Raw genomic sequence first — 19,654 nt, 5'->3', positions numbered from 1 at the left:
AAATAAACTCTGGCTAAAATGGACACAGAGAGATAGAGATACGGTTAAAAGGGGGAAAACAAAGAGTTGGGTAAAGTAAAAACCCAATACAAATATACATAGGTACTCAACTGACATTGGACCATACGAAATCCTGTACAAAAATTAAACTGACAACAAATCCGAATGACAAAATCAAGCAATAGAAATCGATATGCCATCCCTCCATCCATACCCCATGCCATGTAGTAAATGGTCATGTTTCGGTCTACTAGAGGTGGAGATTGAGATGGGCGCATCGAGGGTGAGCTACTACTGGTGATGGGAATGGTTAGTTGGTCGGTTGTCCATCCTGTCGAAATGTCAATGCAATTGTCATTGTCTCCGGGTTGTTGTACTTGCTGTTCCCTGTATGTTTGCCGTATGCATCATCAATTTGGTCTATCCAGTGGCAATGGATGGAGTAGCAAATGACAAGAGCTGATGGCCATTGCTGCCTCTTTCCACTGGGCAACTAAAAAGCTGAAATGCAATAAGCGTTTAACTATTAAGAAATTAAAATATAAAATGAGTGTATGCCCAAGCTGTCATAAAAAAAAAACTTTCATAAGTTGTTGAAAAACTAACTTAAATCATTTTGGTTAAATTGTTTGGTTTCGGTTCTTAATCACGACTTAAGGATGGATAACTTATTTGATAAAATTAATAGGCCATGTTTAATATTTAATTTATCTTTAGGTTTTTTGAAATTAATTTGACCTTTTATACATATAAAATCGAATAAATTAAGAATAATCTAAATTAGAATTCGGTTTGCGATTTTAATTTTTTATTTTTAGTCCTAGAGTTGTAAACAATTTCTACAAAAATTTAGTGACTTTGTTTGAAAAAAAAAAACCTATTTTAAGTTCTTAAGTTTTTCACCATCCGACTCCCAAGTGGTCCGAGACTCGTAATACTGTATGACCATTTGAGGTATTTTCGTTTTTGCCACTTTAGCTGGGATCAGTTCCGGTTCGGCACCACCTTCAAATCTTATCAGGTACATAAGACCTGTATTATTATAGGCGACGCCACAGATTTCTAAAGCTTCAAGTCCACGCTGAAAACCATTGCCCATGCCAGTCTGCCCATCCAAAGCTAAAAAGAAAATGCAATTAATGATGTAGTATATCATTACTATAGACTTTGCTTTTGATATTTACAGTTTCCGCCATCTGAATTTGAAGCCTTGGATGCAGCTTTTTTAGGAGCCTATAGAATGTGACCAAAATAAAATATTGAGAAGCACAAATTAAGATTTTGAGTAGTTTTACCTTTTCTATGCGTTTCAGCTGAAATTGCTCTATCACATTGGCAAAGGCTAATGGGTCCAACTCCTTCCAGGAGTTCTTCGACTTGCAATGGCTTTTCCATTTTATATAATACTCGACCTGTTAGAATATTGGAAAATGGTTTACTGTAAAATCTTATACATATGTATGTATGTGTAAGTTGTCCATTCCATCTACCTTATCATTGCGAAGACGCTGATCCAAGATTTTCTCAATGACAAACTCCTGGGATCCAGGATCTTTTGATTTGTTGTTGTCCTTCATCTCGCTCATTCTTTAGGATAAATCTCATTAACCAATTTCGCTGTGAATTTTTGTATCACTCAGCTTAATAAAATGATTTCCTTTCTTTTCGTTGACTTTTTTCCAATTGATTCACGTGTTTGGTTTTCGATAAGCATGTGATTCCCAAAGCGAGTTAACCAGCACTGTGCAGCGACTTTCAAAACAGATGATCTCATCATCTGATTCGATAAATACAGGGCTGGGCGAACATTTATTCGCCACGGTTTAATTTCAAATTCGTGTTGACACAGTGTCGGAAATTAAGTTATGGTCACATTTACACTCTAGGCTTAAGGTTTATCAACACTGTCTGCCGAACTTGTTAAACTTATAACTTTTTATTTCTTCTTTAATTGTCGTACTCAAAAGCAAACAAGCTTCACTTTTCATTTCCATTCTCAATATGAGATAGATTATATTTATTTGAGTGTTCTGAGTTTGAGTTTTTTATTTTGGGTTGGACAGAGAGAAAGTAAAAATTTTGAACTCAATTTAGACAAATTTTGTTCTTTCACAATATTTGAAGCGATTATGTTTTATCCTTAGATACGCTCAAATGAAAAGATATAAAAATATCTGTAATACAGGACTATCTGCAAAATAGGCGTGGTAATGTGGTAAAAGTAATATGTATGTATTTATGTAGAGTCCATGACCAGTTTTAATACCTGCAATGAAAACGAAAATGAAAATAAATTCCAAAATTTGTGGCAGAATGGCCATGGCAACCAGACGCCCAACATAAGCCGCTTAAAATCATTCGGCAGCAACAACACAAAAAAAAAATAACCAGAGACCAGAGAGAGAAAATGAAATCTTTTGGGCGGATGCGTTGGGAATTTCAAAAATCGCACTCGAAACTCATTACAACAAAAGGTGCTTCATCAGTGGCAGCAGGAACAACACCACCACCAACAGCAGCAGCACCACCACCACTGAGCACCAAGCCTGGGGACAGGCCCACTTAAGTCCGCGCTCTGCCATAATCAACTCGTTGTCCGCTGCCGTTTGTCGAACACCTTCAACAGGGGCTCGTCGGTGGCATCAGGCCACCTTTTTCATTTGCACAAAAACTCGGTATGGACAAATACAAAAAAAACCAAACGAAAAGAGTGAAAAGAACAATGGGGCAATGTCGACACTCCTGGGCTCTGAGGCACGGGCTAAGGCTCACGTTTTGGCTCTGGGCTCCATTGCAGTCCCAGGCAGAGACCGCCATCCGCCCCGTTCTTTAACATTCCTCACTCTCCCTTTCTCTCGATGTCTCTTCATCAGTGCATTCTGCTCCTGTCAGACTCACAATGCCAGGGCACTTAAGCCATTGCTTTTTGATGCCCCACCTCATGCTCATGCTGTTTTGTTTGATATGGGGGTTGCAGGTGGGCGGTTGTGTCTGTCTCCCCCAGACCTCCCTTGCATCCATCCATCCACAAAACTCGCTTTCTGTGCTCTTGTCCCAGTTTCCGGTGTCGTCGTCCATGTGAGGATTTTTCTCATTTTGCGTTGAGAGTTCAGCGTGTCAGGACAAAACCCATTTGCCTGTCTTCTAAACTCCCCGTGTCTTGGTCATGTAGACAGCGGGCAATAATTCTGATAATACACTGAAAAAAAAACTCCATTAAACGTAATAGATTGAAATGAAACACTCAGTCAATTGAATATAAAATACCAAATTCAAAATATTTTGAATTGACAGAAATAAAATGTAACGAAATATCAGGAATCCTAAAATTTCCACTATACATACATATAAGATGGGTCAAAATATTGGCAACTTTAAGATTCGGAAAGTTAAGGCTTTATTAAACTCTTTAAATAAGTTAATTGATATAGGAATCGTGACTTTAAAAATGGTTTCAAAATTTAAAATGGAAAACTAGTATCTCATAAATAATTTGGCCAATTTCGAAACGATTTCATAAGTGATATTTGTTTGGTCTTTAAAGGTTTTTGCAAATGTTTTCAATTAATTTTACAAAAATTTCTCCAAGTGTTGAACTGGATCTCATACTCCACTTGCCAGCAGCTTCTTCAGTTGTCATCAGGTAGCTGCCTGCCTGCACTTAACATTGTCTCTGGGCCCTAGTGGTGTGTGTGTGTGCCTCCTGTGCTTTCTCTGGTCTCTGACAATGATGGCGTTGGCATTGACGTCATTGGCATTGGCGTTGTTTGGACGCTGCCGTTTGCCATTCATTTACTATAGAAAAGATACCATACCATGCCATCATGGGGACTAGACGACATCGCCAGGCTTGGTCCAGGAGCAGCCTTGTTCAAATGCAGCCCCATTATTTATGCTTTTTAGCTACGTACCATACCCTCCGTTCTCTGTTACGTTTATAGGTGTCACTTGACGCTCTATGGGCTTGTTTGCCTGCCTCAAAACTGAGGCTGGGATTCCAGAATATGGTCCATGAATAGGCTCGACGCCATATTGGCAAACATCTTCAATTTGCAGTTGTCGTACATTTTAATTGTTATTGTTATGCATCCCTGGCACCACACAGAGCACGGGCGATGGGACCAGGACACACGATTGCGATAATTGCCGTTCAGAGTTAGCTTTTAATTTGAATGGCCATAGCGTTTTGTAGGACAGTTACGATTACCTTTGCCTCTGTCAGCGATGGCAGTCCATTGAAATTTGGCTAAATGGCAAGTAAAATTGGATTTTTACCATTAGCTAGCTTAGCTCATTCCATAAACTATGTAGTTCAATTGAAATTTAAGATTGTCAACTTGAAATTAGTTTTTATCTTCATTGAAGATGCCTTAAAAATGGAAAACTATTGTCTCATAATTACATGGCTCACAATGGAATGGAAATGCATTTGACACGCCCCCTTCATCTGGTCTATTGAGGATACTCAATCGAATTGAAGGGAGAGAACGACAGAGAGGGATAATAACAAAAAAAGTTTGAATAGATATTCAATAGGGCATGCAATTCAAGAAATTATTGTGCAATTTCAATAACTTTCAATTGGGTTTTCAATTTGCTGCACACTTTATCTTTTCTTCGATTTCTTTGCTCTGTCTCCTGTCCTGTCTTTTCTATTATTTCGTTTTCTTGTGTTCGAACTTTATCTTATCGTTTTTTGTGACCCTACCGCAAAATGAATAGAGCATAAAATATGAAAACTTTATCGTCTGATGCGGATGCAACATCTTCTCCTTCTTGGAATAAAAAATTGACGATTTTCGTCTTAGGAAATGAATGGAGTGAAATGGGTTTTCATTGCAATATAAACTAGCAAAAGCTAAAATAAATTTGTTGGAATTTATGTTTCTAAGCTTTAAGCAACGAAAAAATATATGAGGCCATTAGCTTGCAATTGTAAGAGCTTAACTATGTAAAATCTTTTAATATGGCCAATGGAAACATAAAAATTGCATAAACCAGAATGCAAACAACAAAAATGCCAGCCAAACAGCCATCTAGCCAGCCAAGCCAAAAGGCAAACAATGCAATTTCCCACTAGACTACCGACTCACAGTTTTCCTTTTTTTGCCAAGTTTTTTTCTCTCTTTCTCACAGGGACTGGAGAGAAGACTCAACCGAAATATGCCTCAAGGCGCGTCGCGATCTGTAGCTGAGGGAAAAAGTTTCTTTCCATAAACATGGAAAAAACATGAAAAACAGCAAACAAACTTGCAAAAATACAAAATAGAGGAACTGACACAAGAGAAAAAAGGTGAAAGGGTGGGTGGGAACCAAAAGCAAAAAGAAGAAAACATCTAAGGGAAATGGTAAGAAAGAAAATAAGGAAAAACTCAGGAAAGTAAAATAAGGAAGCTTGTGAAGGAAACCTTGGCCGGGTTATGCATAAAATACAAACACAAAAAAAGTGCTTAAGGGGGTTTGAGGGGGGAGCTATGATATAGTAGATGTTGGCCAGGTTGAAATATTTGCATTTGCCAAGTGCAACGGCAAAGATACGTGAGAGTATCTTGCAGATACTTTTGCCGCTATATGTGTATATATGCCACCCGCAAGCCAACTTGTTTTTTTCTCCTCTGCATTGAAACAATATTTGCGCTTTACATGAACAAGTCGCTGCGGCTGGGAGTCGAATGTTTTAGTGGGTGGATGAGTGTGTTTTTGAAGGTTTTCAGGTGGGATAAGTGGGTTCCGTATGTACGTAAAGTATCTTCGAGCTCAAGCAAACCGTATGTATGTATATACATAAGTATAACCCACTCATATTAACGTTTACTTTTGCCGGCAGCACGTGCCTTGGCTGCTTTCACAGTTTCTAAACCAAACCATTAATCAAACAATTAGACCTGGTTAAGTTTCCAAGCGTTCTCTTTTCGTTGACTTACTATGTACCCGCCCTTCGTTCATTTGCATAAATTATGGCTTCATAATAACCGCTATTTATAATTTTCGACGACGTCGACGCCAACGGACTCCGGCTGGAAGGAAGTGGAGGCGGAGGTGGAGGGTGTTGTCAAATACGCCCACTCTCAACACTCGGCAAAAGCAATATCGTGCACTTACCCATTAGCGGGGGATGGTAACCCAAATGCCATTTGTTTTGGGGTTAATGTGAAAATGAAGTAAAGGATTATAGGTAAACCATCCACCTCATCCCCCAAATCATTGGTTATTCATTGATATATGTATTAGGTACACTCGAAGGGGCCCCTAGAAAAGGCAAATAATTATTGCGTATCTGTAGTTATCTCCAGAATGGTTAGTCAGCCTCAATAACATTACTGGAGCCCTAGAAAACACCTTAAAGTTAGGTGAAGTAGCTCAAATAGAACAGAATTTTACAATCCAAAGTAACAAGGATAAATCGAATATTTTGTTGAACAAACCATTGTTTCTCTAGTCCTGTTGTAACTCAGCAAAAGTTTCATCAATTAAACAAGTTAACCATTTGTACTTCAGATAAAGGGAATTTCAAGTGTCGATTTTGTTGGTCCTCCTTGGGTCGGATATGATTAGATCTATGGGATCACTTTCAGCTTCCTGCATTATGTAATAAAACCTTTAACTGTCAACTCCAGTCGAAACGGCCTCAACTTGCAAAAAATTTAATGATTCCGCTGTAAAATGTGCTTTGACTTATTGTTAGATCCAATAGATAAGTTCAAATGAGCAGTGGGGAAATTGTATCCAAAGTGAACAAGTTCTTATATGCACACATCAAATTATATTTACCTCAACTTTAGCAATTTTTTGGTGAAAAATTTCAGCTAAACCATCCTGGAGAAAATTTCAAGAAAATTCAACAGCTGTTAAAATAATCCAAAATGTTACCGACTCTTCAGTCTAGCAGGAGGAAAATTTTCTTTCGTTTTCTTCATAATTTTTATGTTAATTTCTTTTACGTTGTTTTTGAAACTTGGTCTACACAATTACCTTGATGTGCATTTTTAAGATGAATAATATTAATTCATATATAAGGAGAAGAAGGCATAACATAAATTCGCAACAAACAAACAAACAAAGCAAACCAAACCAATTCAGAAACATTTTACACATGAGAATTATGCAAATTGGGTAAACGCTAAAATCAACTTGGGTCTTTTCAATGTAATTTCTACTCCATGCAAGGGCAAAGGATGAATGAAATGAGGGGTAAGATGTGATGAGGATGCTGAGACATTTTCCACAATTTGCCAAGCAAAAAAGGATTCCCACACACACACACACACACACACTTGTGTATACATATGTATGTATATGGGTATGACTATTTGCAGGAGGCCCAGAACGTGGCCCAAAACGAGGCTCAAGTCGAGGCAGTCAGCCATCCAGCCGAGAAAGCGAAAAACCCGCAAATGAAATGAAACGAAATGTTTGCATAAACGATTTAATCGAATTCCAATGCAAATTCAGTTAAATTTCATTTCCTTAGCACCCAGGACTTGCTGCCTGAAAAGAAACGACGACGCCATTGACGATGTAGCAAAATCCGCCAAAAGGACATGGAGGTTACTCGGCTGGGGGGGGTTATGGTATGGCATGAGTTCGGGTTGCCGGAAATTAGCATAACACTCGCGGTAATACAATAAAAAGAAAAGGATACAGATACAGATCCAGACAAGACTACGTCCTCCTTTTCATTGCCATACCGATGACTCCAAGGCAGGCAAGTGTAAAGTTCATTTTCAAATTGCTGATATACGAAATTGAAATAGGAAGCTCTTCCCTTCCCCCTTCAAAAGGAAACTCAGCTAGCTGATGATGGAATATTATGGTTAGAGAAAAACATACAAAAATTAACTGGATTTTATTATTTATTTGCCATCTAGTATCATATTTGATTGGTCAATGGATAGTAAAAAAAGAAAATTAAAGATGAATTTCAGCCTTTTATAATTTTAAGTCTAGTAAAGAGTATGTAAATTTCGCTATACATTTTACGGGTCTTGGACATTTGTTTTGGCTATTTGACTAATAGAGCGACTCAATTAATGAGGCAAATTCCAGCATTTCCATTCAACATAAATTGAGCGAGTGTTGTCTGATTTTTAAGGAAATCTAAGCACGAACAAAATGGCCAAGAAGATGATAGAAGAATGAAAGGGTATAACTTTCCCTCAACAATCGTCAAGCAATGAATTTTATTTTGCTCTTTACAAGTTGTAAAGAACAAAAAATTAGAAAGAGAACGATGAGTCTTTTTGCTTTAGGGTTTTCTCTTCTTTTTTCCATACAAGTTGTTGGCCCAAAGCCAAGCACTTTATATGGTGGCAAAACTTGGCCTTAAGAAGAAAAATCCGTAAGTCAGAAAAAGTTTATTTGCCCGTTGCATATTCAAAGCCCTCTCTCTCTCTCTCTTTATCGCTTTCTTTCTATCTCCTTTGGTGTCTCTCTGTGGACAATGTGTTGGTTGTCCTTTCGGTTGCTGGTCGCGCATTTCCGTAACATGCCAAACACTTTTGGCCTTTGTGCCAAAGACCGCAAAAGTCACCGCCTGGCGCATACAAATTAATCATTTCGGCCAAACACACAAAGGTTTGTTCGCGCAGCAGCCAAGTTAATGTTGGCTTTCCATATCGAAAAGGGGACTTTTCAGGATTTCATCTGAACGCTTTATCATTCGTCTCACGTACGCGACGTTTTTATGATATACCAATTTTGACATAATCCACGTGGATTACGAGGCAACAACCCAAACACTCAAAACACGCAACACTCATGCCAAATATTTTGTATTTTTTTCTGCTCTTGTTCTTTGAAATTGGCCAGAAACTCTTACTTAAATTGTGATATCATGGAACTAAGAAAAGTAGTTGGGGCAATTTGATGATGGTCAACTGCTAACAAAGTGAACGATTTCCGTTTCTCCCTTTGATGAAAGTCCTCAGAGACTTATTGATATGCTAGCATACATAAAATTGGAAAAAGAAAAAGAAAATATAGATTGAAAATGAAATTGATAACGAAGCTAGATCTATGTTAAACATTTTATATAGATCTATACCTTGATTTATCTTAGCAGTCTTTCTCCAAAGATGTTTTAACCGAATGTAAATGACAAATACAAACAAGTTCTCAACTGAAAAGCCCTTTCACTGCTTTCTCCAATTGGTATAAAATTATACTGAGTTAACAAATTTATGTCCGTAATGATCTCCCAATATCCTTGCAGGTTTTTGTAGTGCGCTTTTCCTACCTATTACAAAAGTATAAAAGTCTGCCGATCTTGTTCAAATAGGATTTCAAATGAATGGATTGAAATAATACTGCATCCTGATGGATCAGGCCATATCTAGCCCATTCAGGCAAGTAAATTGCTCAAATCTCATGACATGTTCGACTAAGTGAACTGCTTAGGCCTTAGACTGGTCTGGCCGTTGGCTGTTGAGCCATAAGTACATGCCAATGTATTCAGTTGCTCCCTTTTGGAGACGATTAAACCAAAGTATGTCCTGACCTATGCACTGAAAAGTAATTGAATTTAACTTTTTTCTTGACACAAATATCTTTTCTAGGCTATTTAATTAGGTAATACACGACTTAAGCTAACATTGAGGTTTTCATCCTTTATTATTGAAAGGTACTTATATACTTATGTATATATGTATGTAAGTACTTCTGGTATGTATCAGTATTGTTGATGGAAAATGTATGTTGTTGCTAGGGCAGATAATTAAAAAAACAAGTTGATCGTATAAAGGTGGTTAGATTAGTTTTTTACAAAACATTTATAATCGAATTTAAACGTAATATAGAGTGCTTACTATCATTGAATGGCTATAATTGTTAGAACTGAATATGTTTATATAAGTTTAATATATTATGCCTCAGGTATTTTTTCAAAGTTTGTTACAAAAAAATAGAGTAATTTTTTGAATGAGTAGCCCTTTTGGACTGATCTGTTAGGTGTTGAAAATTTGATTAATACTTCCTGCAATAGTTGTTTAATTTATTCGCTTATTCTGTTCTGTTCTAAAATCAGATACGGATTAAGTATTAAAGTTACTAGTTCAATTTGATTTTGATTTCAAGGTTATTTCTTTTTACATGAACTTTAAATATTTCATTTGGAAAGTTAGAACGGCAGCTTTTCCAATCTAGCACCCGTGCAATTGAGCTTTTAAGTCCATCGAGGCATCAATAATTGAACCATTATTTGTCCATTTACATTTATCCAAAATTGTATTACTGTCACGAGCAAACTTTTTACAATAAATGGTATTATTTTTCTCATGTTCACATTTAAAAAGGTGTATGTAATCGTTGGGAGCATAGAAAAACTTTTGAAGTGTGACAAATCTAAAAAAATATATAATACTTTATTAGTTATGGGTAGTGCACGGGAATATATGTATTTGAAAACTTACCTTTGAAATGTTTGTGTCAAGGCAGTCACATTTTCAAAGTTCAAAGATTCTAAATTTTTCAAGTCTTCAAACATTTTTGGGCGAAAGTCTTCCATTTGAAGTGAAACAAAAGCCATCACACGTAAATTCACTTTATGCTTCAAAAATCCTTCAGAAAGATATAATGGGCCACCTTTACCAGTAATTAAGGCTATTTTCAAATTGTCTCCAAGTTTTGCAAAGTAATCATTCAAAAGTTCATTGTACAAATTCTGCTCTCCTACCAACGATATGGCTACATTTTCCGGTCCGTTTGCGTTTATATCAACAGAATATTCAAGAAAATAGTTATGTTTTAATCGCGTTGAATCAGTGGGAAAACAATTCGTGAAACTCTTGATTCCGGCAAAACCTAGACGATGAAGATAGTCTATCCCTGTTTTCCAGTCGCTGGTGTTAAGAGGGTTATAAATCATAACTTCTTTCATTGTGTTACTCAACGAGTCCAGAGGTACGAGAAAATCCAATTTAAAGTCAGCCTCCAAAATATGAATTGTTAATAGTGAATTGTTGATAGACATATGGTAATTATCCGTTTTTATGGTATCGAGAGTTTTCACACATTTTTCTTCACCCGTGATGTTATAATTATTTTGTCGTAGTCTCTCAATATATTCTGCACAGTAATTCTCTGGTATCTCTGGAGTATATTCACCTCGACCCAAGAATATCCACAACAAAGTCAAAAAGGCCGTAAAAATGAAAAAAATTACTATAAAAATGGAAACTTTTTTTGTCGACATTTCGATAATTAAGTTTCAATACGTGCAGATGTTAAAGTCTACTGAACTGATCGCTTAACTTGAACTTGTATTTATCCGAAAGAATTCACAACCGAAGTACATTAAAAAATGCTAATATAGAAACATTAACATTATACATATGTATGTATGTATAAATCCTTATCTTGCGTAGTTCAAGTCAAATTACTGTGAACGCCATAGTTGGAAATGTAGGCTTAGCTTTTTAACCTTATCAAGAATTTAAAGCAAACAGCTGAACACTTGTTTCCGGTAGATTTTGAGTTCTGAAATTTTGATTTCAGAAATGTTGATAATTTCGTTCATTCCAAATCATAACTTAGGAAAAGCAATGAAGTAAATCATCAGCCCGATTACGGTACTCGAGGGCTATTTCGACTTGAACTTATTGTTCGATAAGTACTTTTATGTACGAACGAAAATTGTCTTAAAATACTTATCTCTGAATGCATTCCAATTACTTGATTTCCAAATGTAAATGAAACATTTATTTTCCACCACAAAAATTTAATTTGAACTTCGGAAACGTAAATTATTCCGCCCCATAACTGTTCACTGTAAAATCAATTTTGTTGCATGTTGCACTTTTGCTACGCCCCAAAAAAGCTATAAAGTTGCCCCCCCAAAAAAATTGCAACAATAACCACATAAAAGAAAAGAAGAAAAAGAAAATGATAAGTTATTTTGCCTTATAAGTTATAAACTATTTGCAAGACGGGTCGAAATAAACAAACTGATTTGCATTTATGGAAATGGCATTTTAGCACACATAAAGCTTTCCACCTCCATTCCTGCCTCGCCCCCGATTCTGTATCCCCTCTATACCCCTTTCCGCCATCAAGTACTTTTCCTTACCCTTGCTGCAGACAACACGTAATGGCGTAAAAATGCAAAAGGAAAATATAAATGTCCTGACTGCAAAACTTCCGAATCCCTTCAAAATAGAAATGTCCATCGTAAGTGTGTGTGTGTGTATGTATGTGTGTGTGTGTGCGAGTGTTTGGCAAAAGTAAATATTTATGTTTTATGTTAATGAGAATATGTCTGACTTTTTGCTATTTGAATATTGGCAAACGGCAACAGGACTCGAGCATTTTCTGTTTGTTTGTCTGCTTGCTTGCCGACTGCTGTGTCCTGTTTGCATGCGTGTATGCCTGTGTGTGTGTGTGTGTGTGTGATGTGGTATGTCCTGGCCAAAAGAATGACAAATGCGTCGGGTGTTGGTTAAAACTGCGGTTGCAGCTTGCATATTTTTCCGTGCAAATAAATGGAATGGTCTAACCGCCAAACGAATTCGCCTTGCTTGTGGTTTTTGCTCTATGCGGTAAATGCGATTGGGTAGGCGGGCGGTTTGCGCCCATATTGAAGATGGCCAAGGTAGTGGAACGGTGGGAATTTGGTGGTGGTGGCCCTGGATTACTTTATGGGTCTGACTTTCGCTTGCTAACATAATGGCTGCAGCCTGCTGTTGTTTTGTTTGCCAATAATTGACAATTTAATTTGCCAAAGTGGCGGAAAAATTGTAAAAGAATTTATTACTGGAAAGCGAAAGCAAATATTTTCATTATGGTGAAGTTTCTATACACTATCAGTTGATAAGAATGCACAGATTCTAGAAGCAGAAATTCGCTACAATATCAAGTGAAATGGAGCCCAAAGATGGGGCTTATTATATTCTTTGAAACTTTTATCACATCATAGGCAGGAGATCCCACCTAAGATATATGTATAAAGCGGTCTATGGTTGCTGATCTCAAAACAAAGCTCCATTCAACGATCTATCTTGTTATCCGTGTTTGCTTTGCAGAATCTTTTCAAGCTAATATGAATCTAAAGAATTCTATGCACATTTTTTCTGACTTATTGGACTATTCAGTCTATTTTTGCCCTTTTTACAAATTTTGTTCTGAAGATTGAAAATAAGTGAAGATGAAGAGAAATTGGCAAACTCTTTAAGACTTTAAGAGCGAAAGTGAAGTATGTTGAGACAAAGTTTGATCCTTAAATTCATAATTATAGGATATTTCAATGTCGATGTTTTAGTTTAAGAAGAATCGTTAACATTTTCATTTTTTTTTTGTATTGAGGGTTCTCTTTTGTTGCATGTTTAATTAGTTTGTTGTTTATTGCCTTCAGTATAGTTATACCGATTGTTGTTGCTGTCTCTGTGGCTGTTTTTACTGTTTATTTATTTAACCCCTTTTATTTTGTTGTTAATTTATTAATGCCGCACTGATATGTCGCTTAAGCTGACATTTAATTAATTTTATTAATTTTTTAATTATGCTAGAGAACGGTAAAAAGAAAAATATATGAAAAATTTCGTGTGGCTTTTTGTGTTAATAAAAAAACAACAAAAAAATGGAATCAAGTAGACTAATTAAATCACAGTAAATGGAAATTCCATCAAATGGGCATTGATAAATGTTTTAAACAGTTGATAAATAGAAAATGAAAAGGAAAACCAAGGAAAATGTCTTTGATACCAGTATGCAGTTAACGTTAGTTCAATAAACTTTTATGCTAAAACCTTGTTGTCATTTAAGGCCCGAGACATCAGAATGAAGCAACACAAAAGCAGGCATAAATATGCCCAAGCATGTATCTCCGGTTATGAAGGAGGGCGGGAGATGGGAGGCCAGTGTGTCCTGGTGGGTGGGTGGATGGATGTGGACACACATTGAAACCGAGATTGTCAACAGGGCATAAGCGAAAGTGATACAGGGGATTTACTTGGCAAGGCAGGCGAGACAAAAACGAAAAGACAGCGAAAAGCAGCAACATTTCTGCTCGTCATTTTTGCTTCTTACAATGATGATGATGATGACAGGGTGGTCGTCCTCTGTCTTCTGCGCCTGCCTCTCTGTGAGTCGATGCTGAAATATGCATTATAGTTATGGTAATGGCATGCTCGAAAACTACCCATACTACTGTCCTAAGATCTTCAGACCCGAAGACAACATCACACAGACTGAGCCAGAGAGTGAGAGGGACAGAAGGATGCTGATGTCAAAATGATGACAGGCTTATTTACGCTCGTTTCTGTTTTTTCTTTCTACTCTATAAACAAATGGGTAATGCACTAATTTCAGGCATCTTATTTGTCTGGAATTATATATTGCTATCTTTTAATTTAAAGTACATATAGTAAATTTAATTTAATCCTAAACATAACTTGTTTTATTTCTTCGAAAAAGCTAAACTTAAATTCTAAAACTTCGACTTCATTATACATAATAACAATAAGTAAGACCTGTGATCCCAAGTAATCTCATCAAATGATCAAATGTGGAATCACTAGCCATTATGAGATTTATTTAGCACACTTTTGGGGGCTAAAGGTTATTAATGATCAGGTTTTTTTTTTGGGGAAGATACTAAGCTTACAAGACTTATAACTAATTGGAATGAACAACTTAAGATATCCTAGCCAATTAGTTTAAAATAATTTTCATGAACAAAAAACCTACATTTTAATCTTTAGAATATAAATTTTAAGATGGGATCCCGATTTGATATATGGATTCAAGCGCCAAGATAACACAGGCCGACATTTTTGAGGTCATGAAAAAGTGTTTGAAGTTCAATAGGTCTCCTATAGTAATTGGGGGCTGCTAATCACGGCCCTGTACTTAGTTTTTCTCCAACACGTCAGGATTTCGAAAAAAATTATTCAAAATGACCTAATTTGCAATATATTTTTCCATGATATAAGCATAATATTGTACTAAAAACATTATTATTTTATCCTATTAATATATTAGGCTTGATTGAAAATGAATTTACAAAATATCAAAGAGTTATTTCTTTGTTATAATGGATAATATCTTACACTCCGGATATAGTTCTATAATGAGTAAAATTTCAACCAAAAAGTATGCTATAGAGATTTCAAGAATTGTCTGCTTTTAAATTTTAAAGAATTGTGGGAATTTGCTGCGTCTTACAAATTGTATATTAGTTATATGTGCAAACAAAAACTAATTTTCTTACACAAAATATTCTAAAATCCGTAAAAAAAGTTGAAAATTTTTGTTTCAAACTTTCTATAGTATACTTTTGGGTGCCTATTTTTCAACCCCAGATCTCCAGATTTCACAAAATCTATACGTGATGGACAAAAACCAAGTATGCAGTTAGAATCAGCGTACCCGAATTAGTTAAGAACACCTCTCAAGTTAACGTCAGCAAATGTCATGTCGGCCTGTGTAATTAAAGTGGAGGATTTATCTTCTTTAAATTCATTCTAAGTAAACAAATATACATATAAATCAATTATTGAGTACATTTAAAATATTTAAGGGTAATCAAAATTCGTCTGAGATTGATTTTATTAAGGTTCACTGTATTTTGCTCATCCTCACTTTTCTGTTTTGGCTTTGCGCGTCGTCTTTGGTTTTATGGCTTTTCTTTTCATTTTCCATGCTGCTCTTGCGCAAATTTTTAGCGTGAGGTGGGCAAGGGCTGTGTGTGGAGAGGTGTGGAAGGGGGGAGGATGATGGGCTAAAGCGGCGTTCTTACTGACAGGCCGTGCAAGGTTAAAGTGACAAGTGCGATGATGTGGCGCCTTGCATAATGTTAAGGTAGCAAAGCCAAGGACATCGAAGATGGTGAGGGCGGGCGGTGTTTCGGTTGGTCGTTTGGTAGAATGGCAGCAGCCAGGCATAGAGTGGATGTAGACGGGACTGAAGGGAGGGTGGGTGTCTCTCTGTCATGGGGAACATATTTACGTCGTCGCGACAAAACAAAATTACGTGCAGCCATCAATGAAGGAGCATGGCTGTTAAGGGATCCGTGCGGAGGGCCGAGAGGTGTGCACGGTGTTTGGGTCTACAGGGGTAACAGCCAGGCATAAAAACTTTTTGCAGTCTGGCAAAATGAGTATTGTTGTAGTTGCAGTTGTAGTTACTGTTGCTGTTGGTGTTGTTGTTGTTAGTACGCTGTTTGAATGCGGCTTTTGCCTTTTGTTTTTATGCCACAGTAAAAACATTGAAATGCGATACTATTGTTGCACAATTGTTGCTACTACTACTACTGTTGTTGTTGTTGTACATTACCAACACCTCTGTGTTTGGTTTTGCACTTGCTGTTGTTCTTGTTGTTGCTTGTCTCGCACAATGTGTGGCCATGTTTGTCGGCTGCCAGCATGAAATCTATGGGATTTAGCAAGCACTTAAACTTTGTCATATGCTGCTGACACTACCATATATAAGTATATGTATGTATATGTTGTATACATATGATGACGATGTCAACATACACTTTGGCATTGCTTTACACACCTCTATCTCCCCCTCTTCCTTGCTGTCTCTCCAAACTCAATGCAACACCATTAAAAATGTCACCCCGTGTATGGACATTTTGCACTTGAAAACATGCAATTGAAATGGTAGACAATACATACATACATATGAGTGGAGACACCAGTTAAGTTAGACGAAAGAAGCAAGGGACAGTTAGTGATAGGGGGTTTTGTCATGGTTCATTTACCTTTAACATTCGCAAAGGTTTTTGCTTGTTAACCGAGAGATAATGACTACAATTTAAGGTCTTTATTTAATTGGGTAATCCAAATCTAAAGCTTGCTCGGAAAATTGCATAGAGCATAATCCAGATGAGAACAACAAAAACAATATGATAAAAAAAGTTACTTCTGCGTCGGCCGGGAATCGAAACCGGATCAACTGCTTGGAAGGCAACTATGCTGACCATTACACCACCGACGCCCCTTGAAATTGTTGATAATATTTCCCCACTTCAATTCTGGTTGATATTTCCTAATTGAAATAATAGTTACCTTATGCTTTCGATCTAGAAATAACAAATTGCTGAGGTGCTAAAGTTCAAGAGACTTGAAGAGAATTATAACGGAAAAATAATTATGTTCCTGCTACCACCTTATAATTTATTTAGGCAAAATATTAAAATTGAAGATGTCCAAAGTTAACTCTTTTAACAGAACCTATTATTAATATGACCATGTAATTTAAATAATTAAAACTATCATTAGTAAACTTGCCTTTTCAATTGCAACGAAACGCCCACTCGATTGCCCATAGACCATATAATTATAGCCAATGTCTTCATTTCCTTTAACCAACAACAGACAGACAAGCCACCAACATTAAATTAGAAAAACCAAAACAAAATATTATAGAAGGAACCAAGAAATGTTCTGCACAATGTCTGTGAGGCCAGGCCAGCATAGACACTAGACCAGACTTGGACCCAACTATATCTACCATATATGTACATATACAATATATCTACATACATATGTATGTATCTCTACGGACAAACTCCCAAGTCATTAGAATTCTCTTTTTGAAAATTTTATGCAGAACAGTCTTGTTAAAGGCGGTGGGCAAGGGAGGAACCAAAACCAAAAAGCAAAACGAATTTCATTAAATTAGACGTAACGGAAACAAAGTCGTTAAAACTTGGCAAGTCTCTTCCCACAAAATGCATTTCGAATGCATGGCGAGTGAATGGGATAGATAGATAGACAGAGAGAAGAAGCGAGAACGTACACTAACGATCCACCAAACGAGTGTTTGTCCTTGGTCCCCAAAATCCTTGCTTTCACTCCATATTCTAGAGGGATGCGGTGCAGGTGCTGCACATGGAGTTGGGAGTTGTGCGTAGAGAGACGATGTCCAGTTGGCGTTTGGTCCTGATAGACAATGCCAAGCAAACGCCATTTTAATAAAATTCAGGCGAAAATCCCTTTAGACACACACACACACACACCCAGACACATTCACTCACTTACTTATTCACACACACTTGTACACATACAAATTTTAACAATTTTCATGCGCACATTTTAAACGATTGAAAAGACATTTCATTTGGGAATACGACAAAGTGTTACCCAGTTTTTATCAATGTTTCAAACTTTTAAATTAATGAAAAGTCCATAAAAGATCACAAAAACGAATCCATTAATTCAATATAAATGTTTGAAAGTATTTAAATAATGAACATTTCTCTTATCCACATCAGCTCACTATCTAGCATACCCCACATACTGTATAAGAATCGTGTCCAACTACCTCTTTCATATGTTTCAGAGAAACTTCAGAGACAGAGAAGTAGAATTCTGTTGAGTCAAACTCGAAAAATCAGACAGTCCTTTACTCTCTGGCCCGCTCAAGAGTTTTGTCTACTCATAGAGACTTGACTGAAGTGAACTTACCCCTTAACTTCACTTGGTCATTTTCATTTCCCTTCTCCTACTCGTCTGTTTGGTGTGGAGCGATTTACTCCATGCTCATTTCATGCAATGGCAAATTGCCATTTTTAGTTGGCCATTCGATGTAACCGTAACTGGTGACCATTTCGACCATAGCCATCCTACAAATTAGTATAATAAAACGTTTCATAAAGTGAACCACACACTCACACTATCGCACACACACACACACACACACACACATACATACATTCATAGACCCTAAGAGGATTTCACTCTTGGCTTCAGTTACAGTTTTCGCTTCGTCTTTTCTCTTTTTTTATGTACGTTTAATAGTTTTGTTTGCATTTTTGTAGTCGTCTGCGTCTAGTTTCTCCTTTACGGTCACTAAGTATCCATTACATAACGAGGTTCTTGAAAGCCCAACTCACCCAACCTCCCTTATACCACGCCCTCCTCTTGTTCACATTGCTCAACACTGTAGAATATTTATTACATTTTCTTCACACCGAAAATTGTCATTTTGAAATTGTATTATCCTTGGCCAAGTCAGTGCCACGAATATCTGCTAGCTCCATGGAGGGTGTCATCAATGTCCTTAACTTCTTTGAAATTGTCGCCATATTTTGCAATTAGAATTAGGATAGGCCAGAAGTAGGTGGAGATAGACAAAGAAAGAGAGATAGAGAGAGAGACAGTGACACACAGATAACTAGGGATGGGGGGAAGCTAGCTGACACATTCAAGAAATTACAACGCCGAATGCCGAGGGCCAAAATGGCTTGGGCCCAAACAAAAGGCAAAAGGCGACAACGATGATGGCGTCCAAAATGTATTTTATGGCCTGTTTAAATGTCTCGCGTTTTCAGCCCCTTCCCTCACCGTGAATTGTCTATAAAAAGCCCCAAAGAAAGACAGTTTTATGGCAGATAAAAATTACCTTGAAATGGGGACAAAACTTAAATAGAATTGAAAATGTCCAAAGGCGTACGATAGATTAAAAGTATTTTTCAATCGAAGTAAAGTCAAGCAGAAAAATCATTTGTAATTAATTCAAAAGAAAATATTTGTTAAGTTTAACTTAACAACTTAATATGAACTTGTCATTCAATAAATTTATTAATAAACCTTTAAACTCCTACTGAATACTTAAGATATTGATAAAACGGTTACAAAATAATCAAAACCAATATAAATACTTATGTTAAGGAAGAATTAATTCAATACTGTAGAATTGCACTTAAGTATACAGA

The 19,654-nt window shown here is 36.7% G+C and overlaps 1 protein-coding gene and 1 non-coding gene across 2 annotated transcripts; both read right to left on the bottom strand.

The window, feature by feature from the left end:
• Window positions 1-786: 786 nt before the first annotated feature.
• On the bottom strand, window positions 787-1,665 carry LOC137581419 (heterochromatin protein 1-like). Its single transcript, XM_068295642.1, has 4 exons — window positions 1,491-1,665; window positions 1,296-1,412; window positions 1,185-1,233; window positions 787-1,119 (listed from the first exon to the last, which is right to left on the bottom strand). Exons 1-4 carry the CDS (start codon window positions 1,584-1,586, stop codon window positions 878-880), a joined length of 504 nt encoding a protein of 167 aa, XP_068151743.1. The 5' UTR covers window positions 1,587-1,665; the 3' UTR covers window positions 787-877.
• Window positions 1,666-16,860: 15,195 nt separating this feature from the next.
• On the bottom strand, window positions 16,861-16,932 carry TRNAG-UCC (transfer RNA glycine (anticodon UCC)). Its single transcript has one exon. It is a non-coding gene; the product is annotated as a tRNA-Gly (tRNA).
• Between the last annotated feature and the right edge of the window lie 2,722 nt (window positions 16,933-19,654).

Source organism: Drosophila tropicalis, unplaced genomic scaffold (genome assembly GCF_018151085.1).
Source record: "Drosophila tropicalis isolate 14030-0801.00 unplaced genomic scaffold, ASM1815108v1 contig_845, whole genome shotgun sequence".
Lineage (NCBI taxonomy): Eukaryota > Metazoa > Arthropoda > Insecta > Diptera > Drosophilidae > Drosophila > Drosophila tropicalis.
The sequence above is the reverse complement of the archived record's forward strand: the minus strand, read 5'-3'. Positions and strand labels throughout refer to the sequence as shown.